Source organism: Trematomus bernacchii, unplaced genomic scaffold (genome assembly GCF_902827165.1).
Source record: "Trematomus bernacchii unplaced genomic scaffold, fTreBer1.1, whole genome shotgun sequence".
Classification (NCBI taxonomy): Eukaryota; Metazoa; Chordata; class Actinopteri; order Perciformes; family Nototheniidae; genus Trematomus; species Trematomus bernacchii.
Genome location: NW_022987705.1, coordinates 2,324,568 through 2,336,834, shown reverse-complemented (window position 1 = coordinate 2,336,834; position 12,267 = coordinate 2,324,568). Strand labels below are relative to the sequence as shown.

The following is a 12,267-nucleotide window of genomic DNA, read 5'->3' as shown; positions in this document are numbered from 1 at the left end:
GGCTTGGAAAGTAAAGTTTACTTCAGCATTTCCTGATAGTTCACTTGAATGACACACACAGTCTTTCATCTTAAAGGTCACCTATTATGCAAAATCCACTTCTTCATGTCTTTTCTACATCAACATGTGTCCCCTCTGTGTGAAGAGATTCTGAAAGTTTCAGGAAAAAAGATTCTCTCACTTTTTGTCCTGATCCATTTATATAAAAACCTGTCTGAAAATGAGCTGATCAGATTTTGGCTACTTTATGATGTCATAACGATTTTAGCCAATCACCAACCAAGGTAACAGGTTTGGAGCCAAACACTTCAGAGACATGTTTTGTATATATCTGAGACCTATAATATATTGATGAAAAACAGTAATAATAGCGGACCTTTTAAGATGCAAGTTCTTTGCAGGTATAAAGGATATCTTTTAGATGCAGCTTCCTGTATCTGTTTGTGTTTCTTTGCCTCCTTTTACAAAATGCCTAATGCTCATATTTCTGCTCCTCCGCAGCAAAGACGGATCCAGATTTCAAAGCTTTCCTGGCTGAGAGAAACCCCCGACAGCAACACTCGTCCACTCTGGAGTCTTACCTGATCAAACCCATCCAGAGGGTCCTGAAGTACCCGCTGCTGCTCAGAGAGCTCTACTCTCTCACGGACCCCGACAGCGAGGAGCACTACCACCTGGATGGTAAGCCAGTGTCTTTGTTTATTATTCACTTGCACTTTTTGACACATGGAACTAGATATAGATTGTTGGGAAAAAACGGAATGTACTCTTCCAATATCAGAGTAGCACATGATAAAAAAGGCCCTACGTAGCTGTGTACGTAACAGGATGTATGATTACCCAGAAGAGCGTCAGGACTGTTTTAGGCATATGATAGCTATGTGATTAACATGATGATTCGGCCTCTATGGAGATAGACATATGACTGTCATGTTTATTGCGTACGCAGGCCTTAGCTAATCTGAACTAAACATTGAATACTGCTTTGAACCGGTATTCTGCATCTTGTGACTGTAACACTCTCTTGTATATCAGCATGTGAAGGACACTATTCGGGGAACTAATTGTCCCATGCAACCTCTGTATGTGATGACTTCTTCCATTCTTGCAAGGATAATAAATTCATGTATCCTGATTATTGAAGACCAAGCCGGTGACGAGTGATATTTTTCTAACAATGATGATTAATGTTTGTCCCGTTCAGTCGCAATGAAGGCCATGAACAAAGTTGCCAGTCACATCAATGAGATGCAAAAGCTTCACGAGGAGTACGGAGCGGTTTTCGATCAGCTGATCAACGAACAGACTGCGCATAGAAAAGAGGTGAACATGATGAAGCCTATTTTATTCATGTTAATCCATATTCAATCCAAAATATTATTAAATGGCTTAAATTCATATTTTACCATGTGTTTGACTTATCTCAGGTGGCGGACCTCTCCATGGGGGATCTTTTGCTTCATTCTACGGTGGTGTGGATCAACCCTCCATCCTCCTTGACCAAGAGCAAAAAGGACCCCGATTTGGCTGCTTTTGGTAAGGCTTCATGTGGATTTAGGATGATATTGCTGAAATTATTATGCTTTATCTATATTAGAATTGACTCAGTTGAAATCTTGTTTACATGTTCAGCTGTCTAAACAGCACAAGACACACATCTACCACAACTTATGAATATTTATAAGTGTTGTTAGATTTACTTAGCTGTATCCAATGCAATCAAATGATACATCCTTGGGGTAAATCCTTTATGTCAAATGTAATAACATAAGGATATACCAACAAATGCAAAATATAAGCATTGGGTTAAGTTGGTTCACAGCGTAGAGTACACTTTTTACTTATGTTGGTGTTCATTTTAAGTCTCTTCAATATAAGTATTTACAAAATAAATGATGACATCAGCTTTTTATTGGTCAGCACATTATATAACTAGAAATCCTCTCTCATGCAAAGGATCACACGGACAGATGATCTGTAAGGCGCTCATCCTCGTGTATTAACTATTAAAACAGTGTGGGATTTATTCTTTTAGATGAATAAAACACATTTTCCATATACAGCAGATATGCATTCACACTTTTCTCAGCAGAAAAAAAAGAGCAATGCTACTATTCTGTGCTCTGGAAAAACACTGCATACTGTATCTTAAAACTTGCAGGCATGCACCACTTAACTGTATCCTACTGAACACTGCCATGCATAGTGTGACACTCGGTGCTATTTCTGATGGTGAGGAAATACACTTTGGTAAAAGGAAAACCCAGTCGGGCATATAGCACAAGGGATCTATTTTCTTCCTTTTCACGTGAAGAGCAGCGTGTAATCCTTACATTAAAGGGGTGACATGGTATTCTCACACACCCAGGAGTGCCTTCTGTCTAAAAATGCTACGTAGCTCAGACACGTTTGGCTCTAATGTGACATCTACATGCTATAAGAGCTTTTCCTGGCAAGGCGTTAGTGAGTGGAAGAGGGTGCTCCGTGCATGCAATCTCGTGACTTTGGTCCAATTTCATATTTGTGCTGCTGATCGCTGAAGCGTGCCACCAGTTTGAGGCTATTCTTCCTCAAAATATGCAAACATGTGAAAGTGTCCATTTTATATGCTGCGTCAAGTTGTCACTGTAGTTAACTTGGGGATCAAATATGTGTAATGTGTGAATGCTGACCCTTCTAATGGTTTCCATCTCTCCCTTGTCTTCATTTAGTGTTCAAAACAGCGGTTGTATTTGTGTACAAAGACAGCTCCAAGCACAGGAGAAAAATCGTAAGTATTTTCCCATTTCCTGGTGATTAATCTAGTCAGGGAAACACTACCGTGCAGATTGGGACTCTGGGCTTTCCCTGAAGTGCTTTTTGAATTGCTTTTTCGCGATGGCAAAACAAATTATGGATGTTTATGTATTTCATAAATGGACAATAGACTGAATGAGGGTTCTTATTGGAATTGAATACAAATACAGATTATGTTTCACCACCATTCTGTCGTTGCTCTCTTCTGCTCTCTGCTGTAATGTTGACGTATTGCAGTGGTTCTGTATTAGACATTTACCCAGTGTGTATTTCTCAGGGTGGATCTCACCGAGCGTCTGTGAGTGACGACAAAGACCCTTTCCGGTTCCGTCACATGATCGCAACGGACTCTCTTCAACTCCGTGCTCTTTCAAGTATGTATTTTTAAATACAGTAACATGCAGTCAATTATATTTTTCATCTTTCGTCCCCATTCTTCAGGTTTTCTGAAATGTGAGGAATCACAGAAATTAGGATTGCTGTTGGGGTCAGTTCTAGTTGAGTGAAGGGTCAATCTCATAATTTGTTTTTACACACAAAATCCTCCTAGTTGACTTCTAGAAAACTACTACATTCATTTTGGTATACAAAAAATAAGTATTGTCTCACTGACCCGATTTTTCATGATCGGAATAGATAAGCTGTAAAATCAAATACCTTTGTATTTATTCTATCTCTGAAATATGTATTACACGGAAATTGAAATAGAAAGACAAAACATTTCAAGCCGCCATGTGGAGACTTGCATTTGTCTTGTCCCGAAAGCATAGTCTCTGACCTGATACTTTCAGTCAGCCAGGCGCCTCCATGATGAACGTCTGATCAGTGAGGAAACCTCTGAAGGGATTTTAGATAGATTCATGTATTACACATCATTCTGGGAGAATTTGTTTAGAATCTGCACCAAAAGTCTGTGTTATTAATCAAAGTTAAATGATGTCCTCAAGAGGGAGAAGTTGGAGTATTAGTATTTTATAATGTGCTTGAAGTAGATCTTAGCTTTTTGTCCCCAATAGATTTGCTCATTGCCTGAAAACACACAACCCAAGACCTAATCAAAATAAAAGTATTCTGCAGACCTGTCATCCCAAAACACAGAAGTTTATTCTAATGACTCAATCTAGACCGTGTCTTCTGTGGCTCTTTTGTCAACTATTTCCAACAAAATAAATATAACCTTTATAAATAAAACAGATGGATACCTATTACTGTAGTAGGCCTGCATGCAATCTTCCTTACATTTCTGTCCTCAATGGAACTTAAATCACCCTCGGGCGATCCAGCTAAAGTGTTATCGTTTATCTGCCTAATGGCCTGTTGTTAAGGGGGGAGAAATTGATGTTGCTTACTGAATGCTTTTAATAAATCTGTCTTTTCCTCTTCCTCCTCTCAGACTCTGAGGGAACAGCGGTGTGTGAGATAGTTCACATAAGATCTGAATCTGAGGGGAGGCCAGAGAGAACCTTCCAGTTGTGCTGCAGGTATGAATTAGTATTTTCCAAAAACTGCACACATGCATTGGAAACATGTGAACTGGAAGCAGAACATAGAATACGAAATTACCTTTTCTCTAGTGCAGGGGTGTCCAAACTACGGCCTGGGGGCCATTTTGAATCGGCCCTCAGAAAATTCAAAAAGTATAATGGAGTATGGCCCACAAATGAAACTTGTGCTTGTCTTATATTGTACTTAACTATAAATGTAAACATATATTACACAGTAGTATTCATGTGTTAATAATAAGACCACTTTTCAAATACATTCAGTCAATTAAAGTTGGAAACATTTTCTAACATATCTTAGTTGATAAGAAAAAAGCCCAATGACTTATTTACATAACAAGCTTGAAATACACCCTTCCTATTTCTCCTTATTATAATCAATCTGAGGCTTCTGTTTTAAGGGATGAGCTGCCAACACTCACAAGCATCATTGACCTACATTTGATTGATTTTGCTAACTTATACCTGAACTTATGAGGCAGTATACCTCTAGTGAGTGGCCCAACCCTTTGTATATTTTTCTGTATGTGGCCCTCGGTGAAAAAGGTTTGGACACCCCTGCTCTAGTATGTTGTCTTTAAGTTATTGTGTTTTTCTCCAATCTGCAGTTCTCCAGATAGTAAGAAGGACTTCCTGAAAGCAGTCCACTCAATCCTCAGGGAGAAGCAGCGCCGGCAGCTCCTGAAGACGGAGTCTCTGCCTCTCAACCAGCAGTACGTCCCGTTTGGAGGGAAGCGCCTGTGTGCCCTTAAAGGGGCGCGTCCCGGCATGAACAGAGCAGGTAACAAAGCTTAGGTAAAGCTTTTAGTTCACAGCACAAGAGGGGCCAAAGATGTTTAGTACATGATATTCACAAAGTAAAACATGTCTCTTGTCGGTTCAGAATCAGCTCCATCACGGACGCTGCCCCGCAGGAAGCTGGTGAGGAACCGCATCACCATCGACACCGACCTGATCTTCCATGGCAACAACAACAACAGCACTGATCCAGAGACCACCCACCACTCCTCCTACCCATCGATGTCCCAGCATGCTCTTCCTCAAACCCAAAAACCTCAAGGGGAGGACACTGACCGCTGGGTGGAGGAGCAGTTCGACCTGGGTTGCTATGAGGACCAGGGTATGGTGAAGGAGACGGACATTTTGAGCGACGACGACGAATACTGCAAGTCTGTCCGAGCAGCGTCTGCAGAACCGTCCGACCTGGAGGGAAAGATGGAGAGACTGGAGCTACAGGGCGGAGAGATGACGAGCCACAACCTGAACGGACGGGTGGAGACAGGAAGTGAGGTCATGCTGAGCGTGATGCAGGAGGAGGAAGTAGAACGGATAAAGCTGTGTGACAATTCAGGCTCCGTAGACTCTTTCTCGTCCTGCGGGGTCTCCATCTCCCGCTGTTCAACCCCAGGTCTGACGCTCGCCCCCCTGAAGCAGTGTTCTGTGGAGGGGGCCTCAAACAAAGACCATGATGTCATCTGGGTGCGACGGGACGACTTTGGTAACGGGTGCAACGGTGACGTCTTCTGATTGGGAATAATAGAAAGAGGAAGAAAATGAGCCAAAAGGGTGGTTTATTAAACTTTTTTTACATAAAGTAAGAGTGCAAGAAAACAGGGGACAGATTGAACACAAGCTTTAAATATGTTGAATTTGGAGGTATTCGTGTATAGGAGGAATTTAACCTCATCCAGTCCTCCCTGTGTTGCTACACAACCCCCTTCTTCCCACCTCTCCTGCATCTCCCTTGTTCTGACAATCCCAAAGTGCTGAACCACCGAGCGAGTGAGGGGAGCTTCTCATCCCGAACTGCTTAAAAGTGAACCCAAAAGAAAACACGGTCCTCACTGTTTTTGGATACCCAAACTTCACATAAACCTCTGGAATTGTATGTGAACGTTTGAAAAAGACAGCACTGCATGTGCACGCAAGTAAACAAGCAAAGTGTGTGTTTGTACACTGTCAGTACACAGGAGCACAGACACATGTACCGTGCACACATTACTGAAGAGACGTCATCACTGAACCGGGATCTTCTGGCCAAAAATGTCTATTTTTCAACACAGGAATGTGGGTGTTATATTTTTCTGACTCAGAAACTGTTTGTATTTTAACACTCAAAGGGCTGTGTGTTACTGAACTTTCTTCAGGTGCTTTTGGCTAAACGACTGCTGTGTAAAAAGATGGTGAGATCCAACTAGCTTTATCGTGCTTTTTAACGTTTTAACTTAATATCAGCTGCACATTGATGTCTAGCCAGGAGTACAATAGAGTGCCGTTAACCTCTTGTTATGAAAATGTTTTGAAGCTCACTTTTGTCTCCTCGCATATCCTATTTGAAAGAAAGTGTACCTAATCTTTATTTAATTATTGCCTTTTGACTGTAACTTTCAATGTTTACACCACACTCGGCTGCCCAGTTTTACAAACCACCTTTTGTGTGTTTGGTGCCAGAAACAAGCTTGACGGAGCCGTCGCTCGTGACCTTCACATGAATGTCCAGCCTATGATTTTGTTGCTCTAATAAAATGCAGTTGTTATTTTGTTAACTCCATCAAGGTCATCGTTATACTGGATTCTTCTCACCCCTGAGGCCTCCTCATGCTCCACATCTTGGTTAATAGCATTATAATTCCTCCAACCATCCTGTTTTACTTGAATTTTCTTTGATGTTTTGAAAGGAGTTATTCAACAGAACCATGTTGGTGACTCCAAGGAGAATCAAACCGTTTTCCTCTGATCTCATCTCCTTCTCTCTCTCCAGCTCTTTGACCTTTGTCATGTCAGAAAGCATCACAACCACAGAATAGCTGGTCGAGACAGACTTCACATCCATGACATTTATCATCAACCCCTACTTAAGTCCTCTACTGCATTTCTTCCATTCTCCACCAGGCTGTGCTGTTTCACTTTATGTTTTCACAACACGCTGATTGCTGAACAGTCATGCGCACCTTAATGGATGTATTGAACATGCACTTAATACCCTACTGTGAGGGGAGGGGGGAATCTGAGAGCTACTCTGATACAGAGTGTGAGGAGAGTGGAGTAGATAATACACTTTGGATGTTTCTTATTGTGTTTTTATTACGATGCTGGTTTCTTAGGTTTTAGCTGTCTGGGTGACGGAGCCCAGCAGAGACGTTCAGACTGTGAGGTACAATCACCTGGCCTTGGAGGCAAAATCCTGTGAGACCCCCTTTGACTCCTCCCTTTGTACTTTTAAAACTGTGTTCGTACATAAAACTGTGGAGTATTATCAATTTTATGTTAAAATAAATTTTCTAAATTTAGTTTTGTGTGAATGTGCTTTTTATTTGTCGTATTACACACTTGACTGAAGTCAAGGGGTGGCATTCCTTTATTATTATTATTAGATTACATGACATTTAACTGCAGCTTTTATTCAAAGCATCTTGCAATACGTGCATTAAATCACAAAGCTTCAAACTCGGAACACTATGAAAAGTGCAGATATATTCGCTTCAGACAAGCCAGACCCTTGTAAGTGCTGGTGCATTAGTTAAAACTCTTAAGTCCTTTTTTATTATTTGTTTTAGGTAATAGCCAAAGCCTTCTTTCTCCAACCCTGATACAAAAGCAGAGCTAGCTTTTTGGCTGACATCATAAACACCTCATTTGGGTTATCGGAAAATCCCATTCTGTGGAACAAAAAATCCTGATTCCAGGTGCTTTTTAAAACTCAATTCCAGTATTGAATTGTTTTGCCTTCAATTTGAGGATTGTCAAATAATGAAAAAAATAACTACAGATCTTTTTCCTTAGTATAGAGGTTACAATATAAATATGTACAGTAAAGTAATAACAAGAAAACATTTAACATATCCTGAATTGCAAAATGTAGTTTAAATAAATCTGGTGATCCAGTGTCTTCAGTTTCTATAGAATTCTGTATTTTTCAAAATATATTCATTTATTGCATTTAAAGGGTTAGGGTTAACATTTAAGGGTCTTCTAGCAGACATTGACATGCAGGGACTTCACCAGAGAGACCTTCTGCTCAGTATTCAGACCAGTTTAGCGCCGGGGCTGTTGCCCAAGGTCTCCTTCTGGAGAGGCTGATGGTCATTTCCTGAGTTAATTAAGTTTGTCTATAGTCTGTTTTGTCAGAGGTCCAGGTTGAAGTTGGCAGCTTTTTTTCTGGAGCTCTCTGGCTTCGAGACAGTTGACAAACATGGTGATAAACCAAATGTCAGTTCTGACGTAATGTCTTGAGGAGATGAAGAATGTGAGTTAGCCGGCCCTTTGAATGAATCTATGCCTTTTTCAAATGCCACGGTATCACACAACCGTCCAAAGTTAACAAACTACAAAAACCCAAAAGTAAATACATGTCACGAGCTACTAAAATCCTTCTTTCATGCTACTCAAATATTTATAAAAAACATGAAACAAAAATATGTATTCAGATTGTTCTCTTTAAAGATACAACAATGTGTTTAAGTCTGAGCTGTTAGAGCACATCTCTTACTCCTTTTTTCTTATTTTCTTTAAATCAGTACAAAAAAACCATTGCCCTGTCCTGTATTTGTTATATGAGAATGGGAAGGCTTCCAGTGACCTACTCAGATAAGACCTTGTCTGCAGTGAGAGATAATCTGGCATCTGCCCATAACCTGAAGATTATTCTCCTCTCATCAGGACCGGTGGAGAGCCGCTGCCAATCCATCTGCTCCTTAATCCATACCGAATACAGCCAAACCATCCAGAGATAACCGGACTATTCAGTGTAAAAACTGGTATTTCAATTAAAAAAATGAAATATAATACAAAATATATATATCTCAACCACTTTTGGTACAAACAGCCCAATTTATATAGTAGAAGTACAATAAAGTCTGGGTTTCAACTGCCATGATGGAAAGCTGCTATAGACCAAGTATTATGACCTTTATGATTATGAAATACAAGCATACCGGCAACACACATAACTTCACTTCTTTGGATAGAGAAAATAACTTGAATTTTATGCAATTAAGTGTATTGTTTCTTTAAAATCTCACCGCCCAGGTGTACAATCTTTATTTTTATTTTGAAAGGTCGTACCGGAAATGAATGCTTCTTCATCGTGTTATCGCTGATCCGCGGGCTCTGCCTTCAGCTCAGCCTCCTCGTTGGACCAGTGCATGAAAGTAGACGTGCTCACTACTGTTTACCCACAGTTTTTCCACAGAAGATGTGAATTGGATTGATTTCGGTACAGGAAAGTTTTGATCCACGCTCTTGATGCTTCTTCGTTTCTTCTGTGCGACATCCTGATGCAGAGTGGAGAGCATTTCATTGGGAATAAAACTTGGGTTGTGCGCTGGCATGATGGCACGGCAGGTGTCTCTGCGCTCGGATAGAGGCCGTGTCTTCCTGTCATGGTGTCAATGCCCGCGGTGAGTTCCCTGGAGCACAATGGAGGAACCAAAGAGACTTTTCTTCTGTCTTCTCTTCGCGCTGCAGCTCTGTCTGAGCTCACCTCAAGTCCTCAGAATAGGTAAGAGCAACAGCTGTTTACGCACGGTGTGGATGAGTTGAACCAAGAGTACTGTATTTGAGTTTATTGTTTGTGTCACATAGGATCACATCTTATTTCATCTCTGTATTTAATTCAGTAATGTGAACAAGTTTTTTTTTTATCCCCTCATCCATTACGTGTCGATACGCATGAATTTAATTATAAGCTTACTTGTTGTTCTTATTCTCTGCGTTATTCTGTCATTGGTGATGTGTCACAACAGGGAAACATGTCACCTGAATCGAAGGACAAAACAGACTTTGTCAACTTCTCTCCCTGCTGGTTAATCGGAGGTAAAATATATTCCATCCGTTAATGAGTCCGCACATTCAATTACTGTGCGCATTGCAAAGGTCGTTGCAAGAGTCTGAAATACATTTTATCTCAGCTGAAACTTGTGGGGGATCCACCTGAGCTGCATACATTTAACTCTCATTTAAATATTAATCATCCTGGGAGTTTTGAGTCTCGCTGGTGATCATAATTTGATCAAAATGCCATTGATAAAGGGACATTTATTATGATAAATAGTTCAATTCTGCCCACCTTGCCATCAGAGGGTCTATTTGAGGCTCGTGCAATACATTAAAATGATCTAATTTAAATGTTAATCTGATTTTAAACTTCATTATAGAGGATACTACACACACACACACACACACCCATTAAGACACAGAAACAGTCGAAAGGGATAGATTATTGATTCCTCTCTGTGTAGTCCTCCGCTACTTGACACTCTTATTTAGGCATTTTCATTCACATTATGTCCCCCAGCAGCTGATTCACAAACAGCTGAGATCTATCCATCAGTGAGATTGGTGTAATGTAGGCAGTCAGGGCGATGTAATCATCCTCAGTCCTGTGTGTAGTGGATTTAAGAGTGGGAGAACTCCTCCAAGGCTTGATTAGACAGGAGGAGGCTGTGTTCATTACCCAAGCCTCTCCTTTTTAGGCTTTGAATCAAACCTGAGTCAAACGGTATTGTGAACATAATTGACTGAATTATTTTTAGAATTGGTATCACTGCCACTTGTTCCTAACTTGAAGAGGTACAGGCTAGAAGAGGATCTATGCTAGTAATCCTGGATTGGATACAGGAACATTGGACTGGAGTCTGGACAAAGGATATATCGAGATTTCCAAATGCCAATCCTTATCCATCTTGTTTTTTTACACTACAAATCATGATTTTGCATTTCTATTTGAATATTTATAGTATTTAACAACACAATAAGGCATCTGTTCATAACGAAATACTGTACATACATTTAGCCATGATATTCCAAAATAATAATAATTTGAGCTTTTTAGGTGAAAGTTTCCTTTGTTGGTTGTGCCTTGTGACAAAATGGCTTTCATACTTTGCTTGGATAATTAGGGGGGAAACTGTGTGTGGGTGGGAGTTCTGATAATAGCAGAGCATTTTCATACATGGTTTAAGAAATAAAAAATACTCTGTTTTGATAAATGATAACCTTGAGAGCTACTCTTTGTTCTTCTTGGAAAAATCCATCTTTGAATATGCAGATGTATCAAACGTTTAATTGCAGGACAAGAGATGTTGCTTACTTGCACTAAGTCATATTTTATAGTGTTTGTGCACTGATTTATCTAAACATCATTCTTGTGTGAGTTGTGTATCGGACCTCAAATTACTTCCGAGTCATGGCTGTAATGTCACATGGTAATTTAAGAACAGCTCAGAGGAACGTTTCCCCTTCAGCAGATTCATGTTAAAACAGCCTTTTAGTGTCAAACTCTGCACATACATCATGTTGAACAGTGAAGGTCAATGGAGTTCTGAGTAGTAGCAATACCCAAAACTAATTTCTGAGTTGAGGGTGACTTTAAAGTGCTGGCCAAAAGGAAAAAGATTACATTGAATTTCAGAGGAAAGAGATCAGTGAAATGGTTCTCACTCTATCAGCCCATAATATTAATATACTTATCACTGACCCAGAAAGTATGTTTGTTTGTTCTTACGCAAAATGCATGACATAAGGAAATGTCTGTAAAGATCATCCGCAATTTGACCAAGTAATGTTTAAGCAAGATGAAAAATAAACATGTCTGTACTTTTTTTGGGCACACTAGTACATTTTGACCTTTTTTACTTACCAAAAATGATGTTTCACCCTTTCTGTATTGCAATGTCTTTGAAGCTTTTGGTTGAACATATTGAATATATCTGTGATAAGCCTGGATCATATGATATTCTAGACAAATGTTTTTTTACCAGCCATAATTCACATTATAAGCTGTTCATCTTGATTCAAGATTCAAGGCTTTTATTGTCATTCGTACATATATAGCTACAGTGTAGTTATGTCGATGAAAATCTTAGGTCCCAGGCTCCTCCAACAGTGCAACACAATAAAACAGATAAAATAGTGCAAGTAATACAATAAAATAGAATAGAGTAGTGCCATAAGAGTCGATATACAAGTG

General features: G+C 39.9%; 2 protein-coding genes across 10 annotated transcripts in view; both read left to right on the top strand.

Annotated features, from left to right (window-relative positions):
- Positions 1-7,588, top strand: part of LOC117490292 (T-lymphoma invasion and metastasis-inducing protein 1-like) — a 56,770-nt gene extending 49,182 nt beyond the window's left edge. For 7 of the 8 annotated variants that reach the window (XM_034139960.1, XM_034139961.1, XM_034139963.1 and 4 more), the window contains 8 exons: positions 502-681; positions 1,205-1,323; positions 1,428-1,536; positions 2,712-2,770; positions 3,074-3,170; positions 4,190-4,277; positions 4,907-5,079; positions 5,182-7,588. In XM_034139960.1, coding sequence (XP_033995851.1) covers positions 502-681; positions 1,205-1,323; positions 1,428-1,536; positions 2,712-2,770; positions 3,074-3,170; positions 4,190-4,277; positions 4,907-5,079; positions 5,182-5,825 — 1,469 coding nt within the window. In that variant the 3' untranslated portion in view covers positions 5,826-7,588. Of the gene's footprint in view, positions 1-501; positions 682-1,204; positions 1,324-1,427; positions 1,537-2,711; positions 2,771-3,073; positions 3,171-4,189; positions 4,278-4,906; positions 5,094-5,181 lie in introns of all 8 variants that reach the window. The other variant, XM_034139962.1, reaches the window with a different exon arrangement.
- A 2,006-nt stretch (positions 7,589-9,594) lies between these two features.
- LOC117490158 (glutamate receptor ionotropic, kainate 1-like) overlaps positions 9,595-12,267 on the top strand; it is a 40,901-nt gene continuing 38,228 nt past the window's right edge. For both annotated transcript variants that reach the window (XM_034139766.1, XM_034139765.1), the window contains exon 1: positions 9,595-9,798. In XM_034139766.1, the coding sequence (XP_033995657.1) occupies positions 9,717-9,798 (82 nt within the window). In that variant the 5' untranslated portion in view covers positions 9,595-9,716. The remainder of the gene's footprint in view (positions 9,799-12,267) is intronic.